Source organism: Macaca mulatta, chromosome 1 (genome assembly GCF_049350105.2).
Source record: "Macaca mulatta isolate MMU2019108-1 chromosome 1, T2T-MMU8v2.0, whole genome shotgun sequence".
Lineage (NCBI taxonomy): Eukaryota > Metazoa > Chordata > Mammalia > Primates > Cercopithecidae > Macaca > Macaca mulatta.
The window spans coordinates 115,652,463-115,676,522 of NC_133406.1; the positions used below are offsets into that span (position 1 = coordinate 115,652,463).

At 42.1% G+C, this 24,060-nt stretch overlaps 1 protein-coding gene across 28 annotated transcripts in view; it reads left to right on the top strand.

The window, feature by feature from the left end:
- POGZ (pogo transposable element derived with ZNF domain) overlaps positions 1–24,060 on the top strand; it is a 56,457-nt gene that overhangs the window by 27,179 nt on the left and 5,218 nt on the right. For 14 of the 28 annotated variants that reach the window (XM_077947195.1, XM_028829006.2, XM_077947260.1 and 11 more), the window contains 9 exons: positions 938–1,046; positions 2,233–2,523; positions 2,605–2,823; positions 6,668–6,774; positions 7,447–7,784; positions 8,182–8,336; positions 19,687–19,787; positions 20,317–20,463; positions 23,863–23,997. In XM_077947195.1, coding sequence (XP_077803321.1) covers positions 938–1,046; positions 2,233–2,523; positions 2,605–2,823; positions 6,668–6,774; positions 7,447–7,784; positions 8,182–8,336; positions 19,687–19,787; positions 20,317–20,463; positions 23,863–23,997 — 1,602 coding nt within the window. Of the gene's footprint in view, positions 1–937; positions 1,047–2,232; positions 2,524–2,604; positions 2,824–6,667; positions 6,775–7,446; positions 7,785–8,181; positions 8,337–19,686; positions 19,788–20,289; positions 20,464–23,862; positions 23,998–24,060 lie in introns of all 28 variants that reach the window. The other 14 variants (XM_077947232.1, XM_028829016.2, XM_077947279.1 and 11 more) reach the window with 4 other exon arrangements.

Consider the following 24,060-nt stretch of genomic DNA (forward strand, 5'->3'; position numbering starts at 1 on the left):
TTCCAAGGTTGCTAGAGGAGAGAAAGACTATGAACCTCTGAAAGCTCTGACTTAGGGTCTTTGGCATCATTAGAAGTGTTTAAGTCTTGTCTCTTGACCTGGCTTTCTCATTTACTGTTCTGCAATTTGATGTTGACTGTGGAAAGCCCAGCTTAGATAGCATGGCTGGGTAATATCTTCTTTAAACCCCTTAGAAGTTTATTAAGTGATTTGATTAAAATCTAGAGAGAAATTAGTGGGAAAGCTTGGATTAGGAAGCCTTAATGCTTGGCTCTTGCGGCTTTTCACCCTTTGCTTGGACTGCTCCTCTTCCCATGGGATGAGTTAGTTAACTTTTGGAGATGTATATATGTAATTGGTGGAGTTCATGGAGACCTTTGGGAGACAAGGAAGATGACTTATTTGATATATAATGTGTTGAATTGAAGTTGAAAGCCTAATTCTGAAAGCCTGATTCTAAAGGCAAATGCTTCTCTGCCTGTGGCTTCCTGAGTTGTAAATTCTTATGAATTTGCCAAAGGTTTGTGGCCTTTGAAGTAGACTTTGGGAACAATTTCTTAGGATTGTTGGTATGTTGAATCACTCCAGTGAACATTGCTCTTCCCCCCGCTCCCCCACCCCCGCTTCTCTTCATTTAGCACTTCAGGGAGCCAATGTGTTGATGAGGTTTTTTAAACCGATGCTCTCTTAAGTCAGGGAATAGGTTTTCATTTTTGCTCATGTGTACCAAAGCTTGTTCTCTAGTTTTGATATTTTGTTACTCAAAAGTTTGCCAGAATTTCCTAAACTTTTCCATCTCAGTCGTTTAAAAGCTATAATTCTAGAGAGAGAACCATTAAGTAAGAGTATGGGAATTTTTTTGGATATAGGTCATACTGCAATGTTTGTTAGTATTAGTTGGTCTCCATGTTAAAGATCATTTTGCTTTTTAATACAGGGATTTCCTGTAAGGAATGTCCGGCCTGTACAAAATGCAATGAATCAGGTTGGGATTGTGCTGAACGTACAGCAAGGCCAAACGGTTAGACCAATTACACTAGTTCCAGGTAAGGAAAAATGTCTATCCATTTGGAGTAAACCGGCATCCAGAAGATTTGTTTTTGTTGTTCTACATATCCTAAGTCATTTAGTAAGTATATTTAAAGAAAATATAAAAATCTTAATGATTTAAGCCCAATTTTTAAAAATCTGTTTGGCCAGGGTGGTGGTTTTATTTATTTCTGTTTAGCTTTTCACCACCCTTCATGAAGTAGTAAAACAGAGTTTATAGTCATTTTTCTGTAACTGGTATTTAGTCAGCTATTAAGTTTGTTATCCTGGAGAAATGTTATTAATGCAAACTCACAAATTCATTCCTTACACATCTCCTCATTTGCACGGTGGGATTATAAACTTTGTTTTAATTTTATAGCATGGATTTTAGATATAAACAAATGACCATTCCCTTTATGGATAAATACTGTCAATGACTAGATAGTTTTTTTGTGTTTTTTTTTAAGATTCTGCTAGATAGTTTTTTTGTTTTTTAAGATTCTGAGAAGGATAATTTTTTAAAATCTTAGAATTTTCCATTGCTCTATTTAGCATGTATAAGTTTACTACAATTCAGACCAAAAAAGAATATCTTAATTTAGCTATTTGTAAGGGTACCTCTGTAGCTTGTCTCCCTAAGGTTTTATTTTTTGTTCTCATAGCCCACAGGGGTTTTTAGCCCTCAGTTTGACCAGCTTACCCTGGTATTTCTTTATTTTTTTCAGTGGAATCGTCTACAGTTGAGCCAGTAGACATTCTCCTTTGGGACATCCTAGTAGAATGACATAGTCTGTCTTCTGAGTTGATAGGAAAGGACGGAAGACTCCTTTAGTACTCTGAGAAAGACTGATTTCTTTTTTCAGGACCAGGTTTGCCATTTGGCCTATACACACCCATATTGCCAGTACCGAGGTCGAGCTACTAATTGTATTCTTAGAATTAATAAAAAGGCAGTGTGGTAAGGTGTTTCAGGAGGAGTTGATGGGAGTCTTAACTAAATGTTTTTAGGCTACCCAGGCTAATTTATTTTGTCAATATAGACACCTTGTGCTTTCTTAGTCTTTAGAATCTATACTACTCTTGGAAACTTCTGATGATCATCCATCAGTTTGGGGAAATAATCTTTCCAGTAAAGGCAGGGAGAATGTTTTATAGGTGAGCTCACTGACCAAGATCTGGTACTTTATCTCTCTTTTAAAGCCCCAGGTACCCAGTTTGTTAAGCCGACAGTTGGAGTTCCACAAGTGTTCTCCCAGATGACCCCTGTGAGGCCAGGCTCCACAATGCCTGTGAGGCCCACCACCAACACCTTCACCACCGTCATCCCGGCCACTCTTACCATTCGAAGCACCGTCCCACAGTCCCAGTCCCAGCAGACCAAGTCCACTCCCAGCACTTCCACCACTCCCACTGCCACACAGCCAACCTCACTGGGGCAACTAGCTGTTCAGTCTCCTGGCCAGTCAAACCAGACCACGAATCCCAAGCTAGGTAAGGCTTGGGAAGAGGAGATGGCAGAGCTAGGATGGGATGGTGGGTGGAGAACAGATGATTATCACTTGGTCACCGTAGCTCCCTCCTTCCCCTCTCCACCTGCAGTGAGCATTGCCAGCTTTGTCACTGTGAAGCGACCTGGCGTTACAGGTGAAAATAGCAATGAAGTGGCCAAATTGGTGAATACCCTTAACACAATCCCTTCCCTGGGCCAGAGTGCTGGGCCAGTGGTGGTGTCCAACAACAGCTCTGCTCATGGCTCTCAAAGAACCAGCGGACCTGAGTCATCAATGAAAGGTACAATAACCTGAAAGACCCTGAGCAGCCAGTCATTCAAAAACATTAATAAAGTGTTCGTTGTATCAGAGCTCTATACTCAGAAATACAGAAATAAAATAAAATATAGCTGCTGTAGTTTGTTCTTACAGAAACTTTAGTAAGGAGAAAGTCACTTATAAAAAGTGTAACGAATCAGCTCTAAGAAATTCTATGTGTAATTGTGCTTTGGGGATTAATGAAATTGATCAAGAGATTGGTGAGATAATGAAAGATAACTTCATGGAAGAGATGGATTTCTAAACAAGGTTTTGAAGTTGGGATTTGGTAGAGAGATCTTCAGGTTGAGAATATGAGCATGAGGGTTTTCGATGGTCTAGAGCAGGGGTCGGCAAATGTTTTCTGTAAAGGGTCTAGTAGTAAATTTGGAGGCTTTGTGCACGATATGTAGCCTCTGTTGCAGCTGTTAGCTGTGCTGTTGTGTTGTGGAAGCAGCCACAGGTACATAAACGAATGAGCATGGCTGTGCTCCACTAAAAACTATTTATGGACTGAAATTTAAGTTTCATAAAATTTTCATGTGTCGAAAAATTTTATTCTTTTATTTCAACCTTTTAAAAATAAAAGCCGCAAGATGCAGTGGCTCACATCTAATCCCAGCATTATGGGAGGCCAAGGCGGGAGGATCACTTGAGCCTAGGAGTTTGAGACCAGCCTGGGCAACATGGTGAGATCCCTTCTCTACAAAAAAAAGAGAAAAATTAGCCAGGTGTGGTGGTGTATGTCTGCAGTCCTCGCTACTCAGGAGTCTGAGGTGAGAGGATGGCTTGAACCCAGAAGGTTGAGCCTGCAGTGAGCCGTGATCATGCCACTGCAACAGAATGAGACCCTGTCTCAAAAAAAGGTAAAAACCTTTAAAAAAAAGTTGTTGGGAAAACTAGATATCCGTGTCCAAAAAAATGAAGTTGAACCTTACCTTACTCTTAATACAAAAATTAACTCAAAATGGATCAAAGACCTAAATGAACTAAAACTATAAGACTCTTAGAAAACTCATAGGACAAAAAGCTTCATGATACTGGATTTGACAATGATTACTATTTCTTGGATATGACACCAAAAGCATAGGCAAGAAAAGAAAAAAATGGGTAAATTAAATTATATCAAAATTTAAAACTTTTGTGCATCAAAGGACATTATCAACGCAGTGAAAAGGGAAGCCACAGAATGGGAGAAAATATTTGCGAATTATGTATCTAATAAGGGGTTAACATCCAGAATATATAGAGAATTCCTACAGTTCAGTATCAAAAAAACTCCCAAACAACCTTTTTTAAAAATAGGCAAAGGAGGCCGGGCGCTGTGGCTCACGCCTGTAATCCCAGCACTTTGGGAGGCCAAGGTGGGCGGATCACGAGGTCAGGAGATTGAGACCATCCCGGTGAAACCCCAGCTCTACTAAAAATACAAAAAAATGGCCGGGCGCGGTGGCTCAAGCCTGTAATCCCAGCACTTTGGGAGGCCGAGACGGGCGGATCATGAGGTCAGGAGATCGAGACCATCCTGGTTAACACAGTGAAACCCCGCCTCTACTAAAAATACAAAAACTTAGCTGGGCGAGGTGGCAGGCGCCTGTAGTCCCAGCTACTCGGGAGGCTGAGGCAGGAGAATGGCGTGAACCCGGGAGGCAGAGCTTGCAGTGAGCTGAGATCCGGCCACTGCACTCCAGCCTGGGTGACAGAGCGAGACTCTGTCTCAAAAAAAAAAAAAAATACAAAAAAATAGCCGGGCGTGGTGGCGGGCGCCTGTGGTCCCAGCTACTCGGAAGGCTGAGGCAGGAGAATGGCATGAACCCAGGAGGTGGAGCTTGCAGTGAGCCGAGATGGCGCCACTGCACTCCAGCCTGGGTGAGAGCGAGACTCCGTCTCAAAAAAACAAACAAACAAACAAAATAGGCAAAGGATTGGCTGGGCGCAGTGGTTTATGCCTGTAATCCCAGCACTTTGAGAGGCTGAGGCAAGTGGATCACGAGGTCAGGAGTTCAAGACCAGCCTGACCAATATGGTGAAACCCTGTCTCTACTAAAAATACAAAAATTAGCCAGGCACAGTGTTGGTGCCTGTATTCCCAGCTACTCAGGAGGCTGAAATGGGAGAATTGCTTGAACCTGGAAGGCAGAGGTTGTGGTGAGCGAGATCGTGCCACTGCACTGCAGCCTGGGCGACAGAGCAAGACCCCATCTCAAAAAAAAAAAAGGTAGGCAAAGGACTGAACAGAGCTTTCTCCAAAGAAAGTTAGAGCTAATAAGCTCATGAAAAGGTGCTTGGCGTTATTAATCATTACGGAAATGCAAATCAAAACCACAATGAGGTACCGTCTCACCCCCATTAGGATGGCTATTAGCAAAGAACCGGAAAATAACAAATATTGTTGAGGATGTGGAGAAAGCAGAACCCTTACGCACTGTTGGTGGAAATGTAAAATGATACAGCCACTTTGGAAACAGTGTGATGATTCCTCAAAAAGTTAAAAATGATAGAATTGTATGCTCCAGGAATTCCACTTCTGGTTCTATACCCAAAAGAATTGAAAGCAGGGTTTAGAACAGGTATTTGTACGCCTATGCTCATTGCAACATTATTCACAATAGCTGAAAAGTGAAAGCAACACAGAGGTCCATCAACTGATAAAGGCATGAATAAAATGTGGTATTCACATACAATGGTATATTGTTCAGGCTTAAGAAAGGAAATTCTGAGGCCAGGCGGGGTGGCTCAAGCCTGTAATCCCAGCACTTTGGGAGGCCGAGACGGGCGGATCATGAGGTCAGGAGATCGAGACCATCCTGGCTAAAACGATGAAACCCCGTCTCTACTAAAAAATACAAAAAACTAGCCGGGCGCGGTGGCGGGCCCCTGTAGTCCCAGCTACTCGGGAGGCTGAGGCAGGAGAATGGCGTAAACCCGGGAGGCGGAGCTTGCAGTGAGCCAAGATCGCGCCACTGCACTCCAGCCTGGGCGACAGAGTGAGACTCCCTCCCAAAAAAAAAAAAAAAAAACACAAAAATTAGCCGAGCGTAGTGGCACGTGCCTGTAATCCCAGCTACTCGGGAAGTTGAGGCAGGAGAATCACTTGAACCCGAGAGTTGCAGGTTGCAGTGAACCGAGATCGTGCCACTGCACTCCAGCCTGGGCGACAAAGCGAGACTCCCTCTCAAAAAAAAAAAAAAAGAAAGGAAATTCTGCTACAACAGTGCTACAACATGGTTGAACCTTGAGGACATTATACTAAAGTGAAATAGGCTAGTCACAAAAGGACAATTACTATATGATTCCACTTACTTGAGGTACCTAGAGTAGTCAGATTCATAGAGACAAAGTTGAATGGTGGTTGCCGGGTTGGAGGCGAGGGGAGAGTTTTTTATTGGATATAACTTCAGTTCTGCAAGATTGAAAAAACAAAAACAAAAACCTTAACAAAAAAATCACATACAAATTATTCTTAGGTTATGGGCCAAACAGAAACTGGCAGCTGGGCTGGATTTGATCTGCGAGCTGTGGTTTGCTGACCCCTGGCATAGAGTTAGAACAGTAAAAGGAACGTGCCTCAAACATAGTGATCTTGAGCCCAGGGAGGTCAAGGCTGCAGTGAGCTGTGGTCGTGCCACTGCACTCCAGCCTGGGCAGCAGACTGAGAGACCCTGTCTCAAAAAAAAACAAAAACAAACAAAAAACCATAGTGATCTCTCATGCTTGCTTATCGTTTTATATATTTCTCAGGGAGTGTTTGACCTTTTCCCAAAAGGTTAGTAATCTTTTTCCGGTGTCATTGTATTAATCTTATCAATTCTTCTCACTTCTTTCAGTGACCTCTTCCATCCCAGTATTTGACCTCCAGGATGGTGGACGGAAAATATGTCCACGGTGTAATGCTCAATTTCGTGTTACTGAAGCTTTGAGAGGTCACATGTGTGTAAGTGATATCACCTGTGATCCAGCTTAAGTGGCTTCTGCCATTTACCTTCATTAATATTGGAAGCTTGTGAAGTAGGGGCTCTAAAATGACAGAAGCTTTTTAGAGGGTTACTGTTTCTCTTGGTCTGTTTTTAAAAGAGCTATGTACTTTGGAATGTGATGGGATACATTTAAAGACCCTCATATAGATCAGAACATATGTGATCTTACTTTCTTAGCATGGTAGATTTTGAAACCACACAGAAGAACAGGTTTATAGGTAATAAGGACTCAAACCATATTGGCCTCAGTTCATTTTCTGTTAATTGTATCATTGGATGAATCAGGAGCTCTTATTTCTATTTTTTAGCTTTTCATTTTTTGGTATTAGTCCAGACAAAAAGGTTGGAAAATGTTTTTTGCCAGGGAGCTCAGAGCCGAGTTATACTAATGATTAAGGGACCTAAGACAGGCAGGAGGGAGAAGTACAAAGTATGGTGTTTGGGTGGTGTACGGCTGTGGATATACTCTAGAAAAGGAGTGAAACTTGGAAACACTAAAAGACTGAAGGGTGAAAGCTGAATGAGAATACCTGAAACCAAACCGTTAACAAGGAATGGTAGTGAAGTTAAGGAGTTAGCACATTCTAGCCCCCAGGATAACCAGAATGATCAGATGTCTTTCTTTGTAGTACTGTTGCCCCGAAATGGTTGAATACCAGAAGAAAGGAAAGTCCCTGGATTCAGAACCCAGTGTCCCATCAGCAGCAAAGCCCCCATCCCCTGAGAAGACAGCTCCTGTTGCTTCCACACCCTCTTCTACACCTATTCCTGCTCTGTCACCACCTACCAAAGTACCAGAGCCAAATGAGAACGTGGGTGATGCCGTCCAGACCAAACTCATTATGCTTGTAGATGACTTCTACTATGGACGGGATGGTGGCAAAGTAGCCCAGCTCACAAATTTCCCTAAGGTCGCCACATCTTTCCGATGCCCACATTGTACCAAAAGACTAAAAAACAATATTCGGTAAGTGTTGAAGAGCCTTGGAGGTTACTTTGGACAAGAGAAGACTTACATTTTCTTATATATTTTAAGTCTTTCTCTTTGGAGAATGGACCTAACTACTATACAATCTTGCTGGGGTTATCTTTAAATCAGTAACTAGGACTATAGAAGGAGATATTGTGGTATTAAACAAAAGGTCACTGGATCGAGTAAAGGAAACCAGTACATCTCCTTTCACAGAACTCTCTTAGTTTCAAGAACTCAATATTTTTCTGGGCTCAGAAAAGGATATCCCAAACAGGAAGTTTGGGGAATGGAGGGGAGTAGATAATGTTTGTTCTGTGATTTTACCATTATATTTCTAAAAGGCTACTGATTTTTTATGTTTTCTGTACTTTCTCTTTGTACTTTATTACAGATTCATGAACCATATGAAACACCATGTAGAACTTGATCAGCAGAACGGTGAGGTAGATGGTCATACTATCTGTCAGCACTGTTACCGCCAGTTTTCCACTCCCTTCCAGCTTCAGTGCCACTTGGAAAATGTTCATAGTCCCTATGAATCTACTAGTAAGTTTGGAAACTCTTAAACTCTAGGGGAATATACCTTGCCGTTCACTCATTGAATGGCGCTGGGGGGAGCCCATTATATTTATTTACATGTGGGTAACAGTGTAGAGGAAGTACTTTTCATATTTGTAGCCAGTTCTTTACTTTATTCACCTTGTTTTTTTTTTTACAAGCCTGACTTTTATTTTGTTCGAGCATGGATTGAGTTCAGTCTTAGATCCTGAATTATTAGGGGCCTTGATTCAGAACCACTGTAGAAAAACAAACGTAATGAATTTATTTCTTAGGTCTCTTTATAGAAGGAACAGTCATCTATTTGCTCATCCACTTTAGTTAATACCCTGATAGGTTTTATGTAGGATAGAAGATAATATTATGAAGTACTTTATCATGAAGACATTGCTTTCAATGAAATATAAGATGAGCTGGAGTGTTTTTACACTGTACATTTTATAGATGTAGGCTGGACATAAGCTCAAAGAAATTAAGTAGGATAAAAGATAATATGGGCCGGGCGCAGTGGCTCATGCCTGTAATCCCAACACTTTGGGAGGCTGAGGCAGGCGGATAACGAGGACAGGAGATCGAGACCATCCTGACTAACACGGTGAAACCCCGTCTCTACTAAAAATGTAAAAAATTAGCCGGGCATGGCGGCAGGCACCTGTAGTCCCAGCTACTTGGGAGGCTGAGGCAGGAGAATGGCATGAACCTGGGAGGCGGAGCTTGCAGTGAGCTGAGATTGCGCCACTGCTTTCTAGCCTGGGCGACTGAGCAAGACTCCATCTCAAAAAAAAAAAAAAAAAAAAAAAAAAAGAAAATATGTCCAGGCACGGTGGCTAACACCTGTAATCCCAACACTTCGGTAGGCTGAGGTGGGCGGATCACCTGAGGTCAGGAATTCAGCCCAGCCAACATGGCGAAACCCCATCTCTACTAAAAATATAAAAATTAGCTGGGCATGGTGGTGGGCGCTTCTGTAATCCCAGCTCCTCGGGAGGCAGAGGCAGGAGAATCGCTTGAACCCGGGAGGCAGAGGTTGCAGAGAGCTGAGATCATGCCATTGCACTCCAGTCTGGGCAACGAGCAAAACTCCATCTCCCAAAAAAAAAAAAAAAAAAGATTAATATTATTAAGTACTTTATCATTAAGACAGTACTTTCAAAAAAAAAAGAAAAAAAAAAAAGACAGTGCTTTCAATGAAATATAAGTTGAGCTGGAATGTTTTCTACACTACATTTTATAGATAGATGTAGGCTGAACATAAGCTCAAAGAAATTAAGTCACTTGCTTATGAGCACACACCTCTAAATACACCTCTACTAAGGAGACATTGTGAGGATTTAAGCCCAGTGTTGAGAATACTTCTGATGTCCTTTACGAGATTTCCAGTTTTGTTGTAAAGACAAAAATTATGTAAATATAGGAAAATGTGAGAACAAGTTAGTATATTATAAACATAGACATTTTTAAGATATCATTGATAGGCAAAATAGTTCAGAGAAGGGAAAAAATCCTTGTGGTTAGGTTCCAAGAAAGTTGTGCTTAAATTTAAGAAAGGTTTAGACGGATGGAAAGTAGTAAGAAAAGCTTTTAGGTGATTGAAAACAGCATGATCAAAAGCATAAAAGACATATGCATATTATCTGGAAGCATTTGCTGCAAATGAAAATCCTTAACTAAAAATGAATTAAACAACAAAGACTGGGTGTGGTGGCCCACACCTGTAATCCCAGCACTTTGGGAGGATTAGGTGGGTGGATCAGTTGAGGCCAGGGGAGACCAGCATGGCCAACATGGCAAAAGCCCATCTCTACTAAAAATACAAAAATTCGCTGGGTGTGGTGGTGCACGCCGATAATCCTAACTGCTCAGGAGGCTGAGGCACGAGAATCACTTGATCCCAGGAGATGGAGGTTGCAGTGAGCTGAGATTACACCACTGCACTCCATCCTGGATGAAAGAGCGAGTCTCTATCTCAAAACAAAAGAAAATAATTAGAATATATTTTGTATCATTTAACTGAGAGATACAGAAACGGATGCTTCAGCCTAGAACTTGACTGCTCTGCTGTTTTTCACTAATTCTCTTGTCTCTGGCTCATAGCAGGGTGACTGTAAGTGTCAGGCACTGCGTCCAGACAAAAAATTGTTAGACAAAGAGGAGACCTTATCTTCGCATCTTTCTTTCTTGAATCTGTTTTCTTATGAATGAGAATTGCTTTCCTTCTATATCTCTTTGACTATTTATTGGCAAGGGAAATGGAATTGACATTAATGGCTTACACTAACACTAAGCAGTAGAAATATGCAAGCTTCATGGGTAATTTTAATTTTTTTCACTTTAAATACAGTAGTGCTCCCTTATCCTCAATTTTAGTTAGTCTCAGTCAATCACAGTCCAAAACTAGGTGAGTGCAGTACAGTAAGATTATTGAGAGACTACGTTCACATAACTTTTATTACAGTGTATTGTTATAATTGTCCTTTATATATAATATATTTTTTATTGTTAATCTCTTTGCCTAATTTATAAATTAAACTTTATCATAGGTGTGTATATATATATGTATATATGAAAAAACGTGGTATGTATAGGGTTCACTACTATCTGAGGTTTCGTGTATGCACTGGAGGTCTTGGAACATATATTTCCCATTGGCAAAGGGGGTCTACTGTAAAGTTTAAAAAAATAGGCAAAATTAATTTTAACAGCATATTTTATTCAGTATATTAAAAATATTTCAACATGAACTCAAAATTTAAAATTAATGAGATATTTGTCATTCTTTTTTCAAATACAAATCTAAATTGGATTCGAGCTTACCACGTTAAGTGTTCACTAGATACATGTTGCTGGTGCCACCATATTAGACAGTGGAACTTTGGACTAATCATTTGGGAGTAGAATGTATATTAGAATCAACCGGGCCAGGTGCAGTGGTTCAGGCCTGTAATTTCAGCGCTTTGAGAGGCCGAGGCAGGCAGATTGAGCTTAGGAGTTCAAAACTAGCCTGGGCAGCATGGAGAAACCCCGGTTCTACAAAAAAAAAAAAAAAAATACAAAACTTAGCTGGGTGTGGTGGCGCATGCCTGTGGTCCTAGCTACTCAGGAGGTAGAGGTGGGAGGATTGCTTGAACCCAGTAGGTCAAGGCTAGAGTGAGCCATGATCATGCCACTGCACTCCACCTTGGATAACAGAGCAAGACTGTCTCAAAAAAAAAAAATCAGTGGTGATACTGCAGTGTAGTGCCAGGGTAGCCAGCTTGGTCTAGAATAGGACTCAAGATTCTTCACTGTCAGTTGTGTGAAGCCAGAGTAACTCATCCATACCTCTCAGCGAAAACACCAGTTTTTTGAGACAATAGGGTCTTGCTCTGCCACCCAGGCTGGGGTGCAGTGATGCAATCATAGTTCACTGCAGCCTCAAACCCCTGGACTCAAGCAATCCTCCCACCTCAGCCTCCTTAGTAGCTGGGACTGTAGGTGTGCGCCCCCACACCCAGCTAATTTATTCCTTTTCTTGGAGGTAGAGACAGGGTCTTGCTGTGTTACCCAGGCTGGGTACCTAACTCATTTTTACGCATATTATGGCGGGTGGGTTTTGTTACTCCGAAATTCCACAAATAATAAAATTCCACAGAGGGAAGATAAGCTTTTCCTTCTGGAAAAGAAACAATGTAGACCCTCATTGATCTTTTTTCTGTTGGTTTCCGTGACTAAATTTTTGAGTCTCTTATGACAAAATTTTATACTTAGCAAAATCACCTTTCCTTAGTGATTTCAATTTTATTATTGCAGTCTTTTGTCACTTCCTTTTTTGCACCCTTGACAGATCTGGCATGAAAGTAGTTTTTTTGTTTGTTTGTTTGTTTGTTTGTTTTTTGAGACAGGGTCTCGCTCTGTTAGCCAAGCTGGAGTGCAGTGGCACAGTCTTGGCTCACTGCAACCTCCACTTCCCAGGCTAAGATGATCCTCCCAACTCAGCCTCCTCAATAGCTGGTACTACAGGCACATGCCACCATGCCCAGCTAATTTTGGGGTTTTTTTGGGGGGGCGGTGAGGGGGGTTGTAGAGATGGAGTTTTGCCATGCTGCCCAGGCTGGTCTCAATTTATTGAGCTCAAGCTTGGCCTCTCAAAGCTGTCATTACTGGCGTGAGCCACCGAGCCCAGCCTTTTTGTTTTTTTGTTTGTTTGTCTTTTGTTTTTTGAGACAGTTGCTCTGTCACCTAGGCTGGAGTGCAGTGGTGCGATCTTGGCTCACTGTAACCTGCACCTTCCAGATTCAAGCAATTATTGTGCCTCACTCTCCCAAGTTTCTGGGATTACATGCATGTGACACCATGCCCAGTTAATTTTTTTTTGTTTATTTTTAGTAGAAATGGGGTTTTGCCATGTTGTTCAGGCTGGTCTCAAACTCCTAGACTTAAATAATATACCTGCGTCAGCCTCCCAAAGTGCTGGGATTTTGTATTTTTAGTAGAGACGGGGTTTTACCATGTTGGCCAGGCTGGTCTCAAACTCCTGACCTCGTGATCCACCCGCCTCAGCCTCCCAAAGTGCTGGGATTACAGGCATGAGCCACCGTGCTCAGCCCAAAAGTAGCTTTAAAAAAAAAAAAAATTTGATGCATAATTAGGTGTACATGGTTTAGGGATGCATGTGATAATCTAATACATTCATATAATCTGTAAAAATTAAATCTATGTACTTGGAATATTTATCATTCTAAATATGTGTTTCTTTATGCTGGAAACATTCAAATTATTCTCTTCTAGCTATTTTGAAATGTACAACAGGTTATCGTAAACTATAGTCACCCTACTGATCTGTCTAGCCCTAAGTCTTATTTCTTCTTTCAGACCATGTATTTGTACCCATTGGTCAGCTTCTCTTCAACTCCCTGCTCCCCTGCTCTTCCCAGCCTCTGGTAACCACCATTCTACTCTCTCTTCATGAGATCTACTTTCTTTTATCTCCCACATATGAGTGGGAACATGTGATATTTGTCTTTTTATGCTTGGCTTACTTCACTTAACGTTAATGATCTCCAGTTCTAACCATGTTCCTGCATGACAGAATTTCTTTCTTTCTTACGTCTGTAATATTCCACTGAGTATATATACCACACCCTTTTTTTTTTTTTTTTTTTTTTGAGAAGGAGTCTTGCTGTGTTGCCCAGGCTGAAGGTTGGTGGCGCAATCTCAGCTCACCACAACCTCCGCCTCCCCGGTTAAAGAGATTCTTCTGCCTCAGCCTCCCGAGTAGCTGGGATTACAGGCACGCGCCACCACGCCCGGTTAATTTTTTTGTATTTTTTAGTAGAGACGGGGTTTCACCATGTTGGTCAGGCTGGTCTCAAACTCCTGACCTCATGAGCCACTGTGCCGAGCCACCACATCTTCTTTATTCATTAATCTGTTGATGGTCACTTACATTGATTCCATGTTTTGCCTATTGTGTACTGTGCAGCAATAAACATGGGAGTGCAGATACCTTTTCAAAAAGGAGCTTATTTTTACATGCTAATATTTTGGGGGATTTTTTTTCCTTTTATTTTCTGAATTGTTTATTAATTGTAGACATCATGATATTTTTCCCCTAAATATTTTAATGTATAGCTCTAAAAAATAAGGCTTTTTTTTTTTTTTTTTTTTTTTTTTTAAATGGCCATAGTACCTTTGTTAAGATCTAATAGGCCGGGCGCAGTGGCTCACGCCTGTAATCCCAGCACATTGGGAGACTGAGGTGGGCGGATCACCTAAGGTCAGGAGTTCAAGACCAGCCTGGCCAATGTGGTGAAACCCTGTCTCTACTAAAAATACAAAAAATTAGTCAGTCATGGTTGTGCGGACTTGTAATCCCAGCTACTTGGGAGGCTGAGGCAGGAGAATCACTTGAACCTGGGAGGTGGAGGTTGCAGTGAGCTGAGATAGCACCATTGCAGTCCAGCTTGGGCAGCAAGAATGAAACAGTGTCTCAAAAAAAAAAAAAAAAAGAGGGACGGGCGCAGTGCCACACGCCTGTAAATCCCAGCACTTTGGGAGGCCGAGGTGGGTGGATCACGAGGTCAGGAGTTTGAGACCATCCCAGACAACATGGTGAAACCCCGTCTCTACTAAAATACAAAAAGTTAGCCGGGTGTGGTGGTACACGCCTATAATCCCAGCTACTTGGGAGGCTTAGGCAGGAGAATTACTTGAACCCGGGAGACGGAGGTTGCAGTGAGCTGAGATCCCACCATTGTACTCCACCCTGGTGAGAGAGCAAGACTCCATCTCGGGGGGGGGGGGGGGGGGCGGGGGGGGCGGGGGGACTAACAATTAATTAGAAATCCTTAATATCATTCAATACCTAGTTTATTTTAAAATTTTCTGAGTTGTCCCCAGAATATCAGTGGATCATTATATTTAATTGTGGTAACAGTATCATCTTAACAACATTACAGGCCAAGGCATGGTGACTCATGCCACTAATCCTAGCACTTTGGGAGGCCAAGGCATGAGGATTGCTTGAGCCCAGGAGTTTGAGAACAGCCTGGGGAACATAGTGAGACCCTATCTCTATCTCTGTTTGTTTGTTTGTTTGTTTTTAATTAGCCAGGTGTGGTGGCATGTGCCTGTAGCCCCAGCTGCTCAGGAGGCTGAGGTGGGATTTGAGCCCAGCAAGTCAAGCCTGCAGTGAGATATGATCACACCACTGGTCTCTAGTGTGGTTGATAGAGTGAGACCCTATCTCAAAAAAAAAAAAAAATAGCGTTACATTTTTATTCACACTTGTTTCAGAGCAGTGCAATGACTTGAAGGAGCTTGTATGGCCCTAGGGTTCTTTTCATAAGTTTGTCTAATGCTGATTCATAGTCTTTTTTTTTTTTTGAGACTGAGTCTCACTCTGTCACCCAGGCTGGAATGTAGTGACACAATCACAGCTCACTGCAACTTCTACCTCCCGGGTTCGGGCAGTTCTCCTGCCTCATCCTTCCAAGTAGCTGGGACTACAGGCGTACGCCATCCCACCCAGATAATTTTTGTATTTTTAGTAGAGACTTGAGTTTCACCACGTTGGCCAGGCTGGTCTTGAACTCCTAGCCTCAAGTGATCCACCCACTTTGGCCTCCCAGAGTGCTGGGATTACAGGTGTGAGCCTCCCACACTCTGTCTGATTCATAGTCTTTTTTTCTTTTCTTTTTTTTTTTTGCGATGGAATTTCGCTCTTGTCACCCAGGCTGGAGTGTAGTGGCGTGATCTCAGCTCACTGCAACCTCCACCTCCCGGGTTCAAGCAATTCTGCTGCCTCAGCCTCCTGAGTAGCTGGGATTACAGGCGTGCACCACCACACCCAGCTAATTTTTGTATTTTTAGTAGAAATAGGGTTTCACCATGTTGTCCAGGCTGGTCTTGAACTCCTGACTTCAGATGATCCACCCGCCTCTGCCTCCCAAAGCGCTCAGATTACAGGTGTGAGCCATTGCACCTGGCCCTGATTAATAGTCTTTTAATATTTATGTCTAATACAGAAATATTAACCTGCTTGGTGGTGAGGTGTCCTGTGAACCCCTTGAAATTACGTGGAAACCTTTCCTGTGTGTGTGCATTTTTCAGGAGAGAGGCTGCATCCCTTTTGTTACTCTCAGATTTGGGACTAAAAAATGGTTAAGACTATTAGTTTTTATTCCTGTTTTCCATAGTGGCTATCTTAAGGTACATTTCTTCAAATATTCCTTTTTTTTTTCTTTTTAATTTTTTTTTTTTTTTGAGACAGAGTCTCGATCTTTCGCCCAGGCTGGAGTTCAGTGGCGTGATCTCAGCTCACTGCAAACTCCGCCTCCTGGGTTCACACTATTCTCCTGCCTTCAGCCTCCCGAGTAGCTGGGACTACAGGCGCCCGCCACCACTCCCGGCTAATTTTTTTGCATTTTTAGTAGAGATGGGGTTTCACCATGTTAGCCAGGATAGAATGGTCTTGATCTCCCGACCTCATGATCCACCCACCTCGGCCTCCCAAAGTGCTGGGATTACAGGTATGAGCCACCACGCCCATTTCTTCAAATGTTCTAACATTTTTCCTCCTGGCATCGTTACCTCCACCTCCTGAGCATCTCATTAAAGGTAACAGATGTAGGTTATTCTAATCTTTCAAAAAATCTTGCATTAGCGGAAAGGAGAAATAATAGACTGAGGAAGAAATAGGATTGAGGGAAGGATGCTTTAGGGAGCTTAACCATGTTTGGGAGTCGGAAACTGTCGGGGGTGGGGAAGATTCAAGACAGGGAAAACAAATTGACAAAATCTTGGAATACATGGCATGATGAGGTTGGATGAGCCTTAGAAAGAAAGAGATCTATCCTTCCATAGTTTGCAAAACAAGCAGCAAAAGTTATAGTTATTCATGCCTAAATCCTCAAAGTAGGAGACTGTGTTAAGTGTTAAGGAGGGAATGAGGGTGATGGTGCTCAGAGGGACAGTGTTAGGATAGCCACTATGGAGAATCAATTCATTCTCCCTCTTGAATCTTTTTCTGTATTAGCGCCTTCTCCTGTAGAACTGATGTGTCAAAGGTTACCAGAGAGCTCCTAAATCCACTTATATTTGAGTTCCTACCTCATTAGTTTTCTTTTTTTTTTTTTTTTGAGACGGAGTCTCGCTCTGTCGCCCAGGCTGGAGTGCAGTGGCCGGATCTTGGCTCACTGCAAGCTCCGCCTCCCGGGTTCACGCCATTCTCCTGCCTCAGCCTCCCGAGTAGCTGGGACTACAGGCGCCCGCCACCTCACCCGGCTAGTTTTTTGTATTTTTTAGTAGAGATGGGGTTTCACCGTGTTAGCCAGGATGGTCTCGATCTCCTGACCTCGTGATCCACCCGTCTCGGCCTCCCAGAGTGCTGGGATTACAGGCTTGAGCCACCACGCCCGGCCTCTCATTAGTTTTCTTGAGATAACACATGTAAATCTTTTTTTTTTTTTCTTTTTTTTTGAGGGAGTTTTGCTCTTGTTGCCCAGGCTGGAGTGCAGTGGTGCCATCTTGGCTCACTGCAGCCTCTGCCTCCCGAGGTTCAAGCGATTCTCTTGCCTCAGCCTCCCAAGTAGCTGGGACTATAGGCATGCATTACCATTCCCGGCTAATTTTGTATTTTTAGTAGAGACGGAGTTTCTCCATGTTGGTCAGGCTGGTCTTGAACTCCCAACTTCAGGTGATCTGCCTGTCTCGGTCCCCCAAAGTGTTGGGATTACAGGCGTGAGCCACTGTGCCCAGCCAACACATGTAAATCTTAACATGATGCTTGTACATTAGAAATTGCTTAATAAGTGTTTTTATTATTGATGCTGCGTGACAGCTGTGAAAATAGAGCTGATAAATAGGTTATAGGAGAAAGATTGAATGAGATTGCCCAGGGAAAACAGAGTAAGAAAGGCCTGGACAAAAGATTGCTTAAAGGTGTTCTGGAAGAGAAAAAAAACTGAAAGAGGTAAGCAAATCAGGGGGTGGGTGGAAAAGAGATAATATTGTCATGTTGCTAGTTAACTGTTTCCCAAACATGTGGTTAACTTTCATACCTACTTGCCTTTCCTCCTGCTTTTCTCTTGGTCCTCTCTCTGGGTGGCTGAGCCCCATTCTTCTTTGACAATTCAGCTTTTTATGTTATTATAGCTTTTTCTCATTCCTTTATGCAGAATTTCTTATTTATCCATGTCCTCATAGCACCTAATGTACCTCTATACAGTGTTTCTAAGTGGAGTTGCAGACCCCTTTGAGAAAAAATATGAAATGTGTGAATCCTCTTCCTAAAAAAATCTACATTTTAGTCTTTTGCAAATAATTTCAGAGAATACCTGGGTTCCTAGAGGCCTGTTCCATAGACCCCAGATTAAGAACCCCTGGCTTTTGTTTGTTTGTTTTACTTTTAAAAAGTACCTGGCTAGGCACAGTGGCTCATACCTGTAATTCTGGCACTTTGGGAGGCTGAGATGGGAGGATTGCTTGAGCTTGGGAGGTCAGGGTTGCAGTGAGCCATGATTGAGCCACTACAGTCTAGCCTGGGAGACAGAACGAGACTCTGTCTCAAAACAAAAACAAAAAAAATCCAGGGTGCTAGGTAGTTTAAAAAAAAAAAAAAAAAGATTTCAACTCTCTTCATATTTCTTTGGCTGGGGTGTAGGGAGCTGGCAGGGGGAGGTTAGACATTGTCCAGTAAATGCCCAAGGCTTTAAGCTTCCAGTTTTCTTATTTGCAAAAATTTGAAACTAATTCCAATTAAAGTGAGAAAAATGTAAATAATATCTTTTTGCTATACTGTATAATTCAAAATATGTAGCAGTTAAAAATCTTACCAAAATTGACTGGTATACTGGCTCACACCTGTAATTCTAGCACTTTGGGAAGCTGAAGTGGATTGACAGAAGGATTGCTTGAGGCCAGGAGTTTCAGACCAGCCTGGGCAACATGGCAAGACCCTGTACCTAAAAAAAAAAAATGTTTTAATTAGTCGGGCATGGTGGTGCACCAGTGTAGTCCTAGCTACTTGGGAGGCTGATACAGGAGGCTCACTTGAGCTCAAAGGATAGTCCTAGCTACTCAGGAGGCTGCGGTGAGCTGTGATCATGCTCCAGCCTGGGCAACAGAGTGAGGTTCTGTCTCTTAAAAAAAAAAAAAAAAAATGGGGAGTGCCAAGCACAGTGGCTCACACTTGTAATCCCAGGACTTTGGGAGGCTGAGACAGGTTGATCACCTGAGATCAGGAGTTCGAGACCAGCCTGGCCAACATGAAATTACTCTGATAAGTTGACAAAATTGTTAATTTGTGTCATAAAATTTTGTCAAAATTTTTTCTCATAAGCTTGACAAAATGGACAATTTCAAAGAGAGTAGGAAGTATTGGAGGCCAGCGGATTAGCAGTGGGAAATCATATGAGCCACTACCAAGTTTTTGCCTATAAGAATAGAGAAGTGACAGCTCCTACATGCAGTTTGAAATAATGGTGACAGAATACAGGGTTTGAAGTCCGAGATAGTGCCTAAATTTTGAGCTCAGGAAGAAATGGGGAAAAGAAAAAGGGAAACACTGGTAAGCCAGAAGGATGCTGAATTAGGTTAGAGTTGATGATAGAATAACCAATTTAAAATGTCTTCTAGATAAGATCTAGAACGAAGCTTTGGTAAGAAGTCTGAGCTACATACATAAGATTATCAGCAACACAAATGTTAAGGTGGAGCCATTTAAAGAAAGAACAGAAGGGACCTGTGATTTACTGATTGTTGAAAATGAAAATAAAGGAGTCAGAAAATAAAGATTGTGAGTCAGCAGGACTTTTGTCTTATTTTCAAGTGGATTTATTGATTACTTTTCTTCTTACAGCCAAGTGCAAGATCTGTGAGTGGGCGTTTGAAAGTGAGCCACTATTTCTCCAGCATATGAAGGATACTCATAAGCCTGGAGAGATGCCTTATGTTTGCCAGGTATTGCCTTTTTCTCCAGGGAGTTTTAGCAGTTTTGCTCTCAGGCAGAACACAAAGAATCTGCTAATGAATATTGCTGAATACCTACTGCATACACTCAGTTTAGGAACTCTGAGTAGGTACGGAAGAAATAGTAAACACAGTTTATCTTCAGGGTTTCCATGCAGGAGGAAAACATAAAAGAACATGTCCACAAGTAGACTAGCCAGGGAACATGTGCATATTCTAAGGGATTGTCTGTCTCCTGAACGTGCCCTTTGGAAATTAACAGAAAAGGCTTTATTTTTCTTAGTTACAGAACATGGATTGTTCTTAGACTTTCCTGTCCCTTCCTGTTTTTAAAGTAATAGCTAAATCTATCACAGACATAGCCCAGCATTACAAAGTCAGAAAAATAATTCAATTTCTATGCATTTGGGAAAACTTTTTTTTTTTATTTAAAAGTTTTTATTGCTACCTTTTTTTTTTTTTAAGGCCTCTCAGTTGTTCACTTCATTCTTAGCCTTATTTTCCCTCTTATGTGACTCAGGTGTGTCAATATCGCTCCTCACTCTACTCTGAGGTAGATGTCCATTTTCGGATGATCCATGAGGATACCCGGCATCTGCTCTGCCCTTATTGCCTGAAGGTCTTCAAAAATGGCAATGCATTCCAACAGCATTACATGAGGCACCAGGTACTAGGCACCAAGCAATTCCCATATTCTCTTTATTTTTTTTTTAAACATGGATACTGGGGCCAGGGCTGAGCTAGGCAAATAATTTGGGCAGAGATTATAATATGCATATGTTTGCAGAAATTGATTGAATTCATTTATGTGCCATGTACCAGTCTAGATGCTAGAGATTTAGTGGTAAACAAGGCAAACAATACAATAAAGCATGAAGAGTACTGCGTTGGGGAAAGTATAGGATATAGAAAATCACATAGCTATTCTGGGTGCCTAGTAAGGCTTCCAGAAAGAAGTGTTTGTTGTTCAATACCTGAGGGATGAATAAGATTGAGCCAGATGAAATAAGATGAAGAGGCCGGGCGCGGTGGCTCAAGCCTGTAATCCCAGCACTTTGGGAGGCCGAGACGGGTGGATCACGAGGTCAGGAGATCGAGACCATCCTGGATAACACGGTGAAACCCCGTCTCTACTAAGAAATACAAAAAAAAAAAAAACTAGCCGGGCGAGGTGGTGGGCGCCTGTAGTCCCAGCTACTCGGGAGGCTGAGGCCGGAGAATGGCGTGAACCCGGGAGGCGGAGCTTGCAGTGAGCTGAGATCCGGCCACTGCACTCCAGCCTGGGCTACAGAGTGAGACTCCGTCTCAAAAAAAAAAAAAAAAAAAAAAGATGAAGAACAGTGTGTCCAAGGCACAAAGCAAGATTATGGAGGTTCAAGAAATTGAGAGAGATTCAGTGTAGGATGTAAGAGACAGAGGAGTTGGAAGTTAGGCAGGGTCAGATCATGGAGGGTCTTTTAAGCCATGAAAAGAAGTCATTGCGAAGCCATTAAAGGGGTTTTAAGCCCTGGAGTGATGTGTTCAGATTTAGTTAAGATTTTATACTGCTTGCACTGCAGAGAATGGATTAAAGGAGATTGAGACTACAGTTAGGGAAACTTTTTTCAGTAGTTCAGGTGAGAGATGATACTGGCTATTGGCTTTTGAAATGAAGAAAAAGAGGGTAGAGTTGAGAGATATTCAGAAGATTTGTGATATTTATGATGTAGAGATGGATTAGGTGAAGGTAGCAATGCAGTAGTTAAGAATAGTGCCTAAGATTCTGTCTTGGGCAACTGGGTGAATGAGGGAACTATTTGCTGAGATAGAAACAATAGAGAAAGTATATTTGTGAGGGGGGAGATCATGAGTTTGGATATTGTAAGTTAGCAGTATCTGTGGATGTCAAGTGTAGCTGTTGGATAATAGATCTGAAGCCTGGGAGAGAACTCTGGGTTGCAGAAAAGATATTTAGGAATCAGCATTAAATAAATCCTGTAGATTTTAAACTTAAATGCCATGGGCCCCCCAACCCTGTTGAGAATAAGAGAAGGCTTAGGATATTTGAAGTCTCTTATCTGTAGAGCAACCACCATAGTACTAGGAAGAAAGCCAGAAGAGTCTTGACATTAAGGAAACTGGGGAGAAGAAAGTATTTTAAAGAAAAGGGTGTGATCAAAATGTCGTATGTTACAGGAAGGTGTCAAGCAACATAAGGACTTAGAAACAGGCCTTTAATTTAGCAACATTGATGAGAGCCATTTTGTTGGTTGGTAGGGTGGAAGTTAGATTTCAGCAGAACAAATGAATGAGAGGTAAGGAAATGAAGATGATGTATTTAAAGATGTTTATTTATAAAAAGGGAGGACCCCCAGGGTAGGTAAATCCAGAGGAAGAAGTGGCAAAGAAGAATTTCTTGTTGCTTTTGTTTATTTACTTTATAAGATGAAAAGCTATGACTTCGTTTTAAAATACTACAAGAAGAGAGCCACTAGAGGAGAGTGAAAGGTATATAAGAGAGGATTCAAAATGGAGAATGTGTGCTTAATAGTCACATACATATGCACACAAACATATGCACCCTATTACGCTCGTAGTCTCCTTTGCACAGTAGTGACTGCTGATCATCTACCACAACTGTATTTCCAAATAGGGGGGTGGAAATTGTCTCTCAGCCTAAACTTGTTATCCTGCTAAAGAAAATCATAGACATGGGTTCTATTTTTGAAGGACTTCAATACTAGGCAGACTGAATCCTCAAAATGGTCTCACCAGGAGACGTATCTGTATATACTGATGTGTTAAGTGGGAAAACAGCAAGATAAGTGCTATCATTTGTATTAAAAGGAGAAAAAGAAGAGGGCTGAGGTGGGAGGATCACTTGAGCCCAGGAGGTGGAGTCCAGCCTGGGCAACATATGTTGAGACAACATTTCTACAAAAAGGAAAGGGAAAAAAGTGGGGGCCAGGCACAGTGGTGCACGCCTATAATCCCAACACTTTGGGAGGCCAAGGCGGGTAGATCACTTGAGCCCAAGAGTTGAAGACCAGCCTGGGCAACATGGTGACACCCAGTCTCTACAAAAAATACAAAAAGTAGCCGGGCATGGTGGCGCGTGCCTGTAGTCCCAGCTACTTGGGACGTGCAGTGAGCTGTGAACATGCCACTGCATTCCAGCCTGGGCAACAGAGACCCTGTCTCAAAAAAAGGGGAGTGGGGCAGGTAATGATTGGATATGAATGTGTTTGTGATACAGTTACATGTGTAGACTGTCCACGAAAGCATACTCAGGAAACTGGTAATAAGTCGTTTGTATGGAAGGGAACTGAGTGTCGGAGTTGAAAGCAAAGTTAGAAGAGTACAGAAAAAAAAGTATGGCTTTTCTTTACTATGTACATTGTCCTTTTTTTTTTTTTTTTTCTTTTTCTTTTTTTTTTTTTTTGAGACGGAGTCTTGCTCTGTCGCCCAGGCTGAGTGCAGTGGCCGGATCTCAGCTCACTGCAAGCCCCGCCTCCCGGGTTCATGCCATTCTCCTGCCTCAGCCTCCCGAGTAGCTGGGACTACAGGCGCCCGCCACCTCGCCCGGCTAGTTTTTTGTATTTTTTAGTAGAGACGGGGTTTCACCGTGTTAGCCAAGATGGTCTCGATCTTCTGACCTCGTGATCCACCCGTCTCGGCCTCCCAAAGTGCTGGGATTACAGGCTTGAGCCACCGCGCCCGGCCATACATTGTCCTTTTTTAAAAAAAATGTCCAGGAGAATGTCCAGTTGTCAGCAATGTAAAGATACAATACAAATAAAGGTTACATCACTCATTCAAATTGTTAAACAAGTCAGGAACGGATGATTTGAGAACTTAGTCATCCTGGACTAGAATCTACCATCTTTCTTTGAGATCATGGGAAGTGATGATTCTCAATGGTAGGTTTTGTGGTCATGTCGCATATTTCTTCCTTACTCTCTTAAATTATCAACAGAAAGGTGGGAAGAGTGATATGGTTGACATTGATCTGCTTTCTCCTCAAAGAAGAAAATTTATTAGGAACCTTTAAGGGATTTTGTCTCTTTTTTTCCCTCCCCCACTTCAGAAGAGAAATGTTTATCACTGCAACAAATGCCGGCTACAGTTTCTCTTTGCCAAGGACAAAATTGAACACAAGCTTCAACACCATAAAACCTTCCGTAAACCCAAGCAGCTGGAGGGCTTGAAACCAGGCACCAAGGTAAAGAGTTTGCCAGTGTCTTATAGGCTCAGGGAGGGAGGAATAGAGATTTTCAGTATTCTG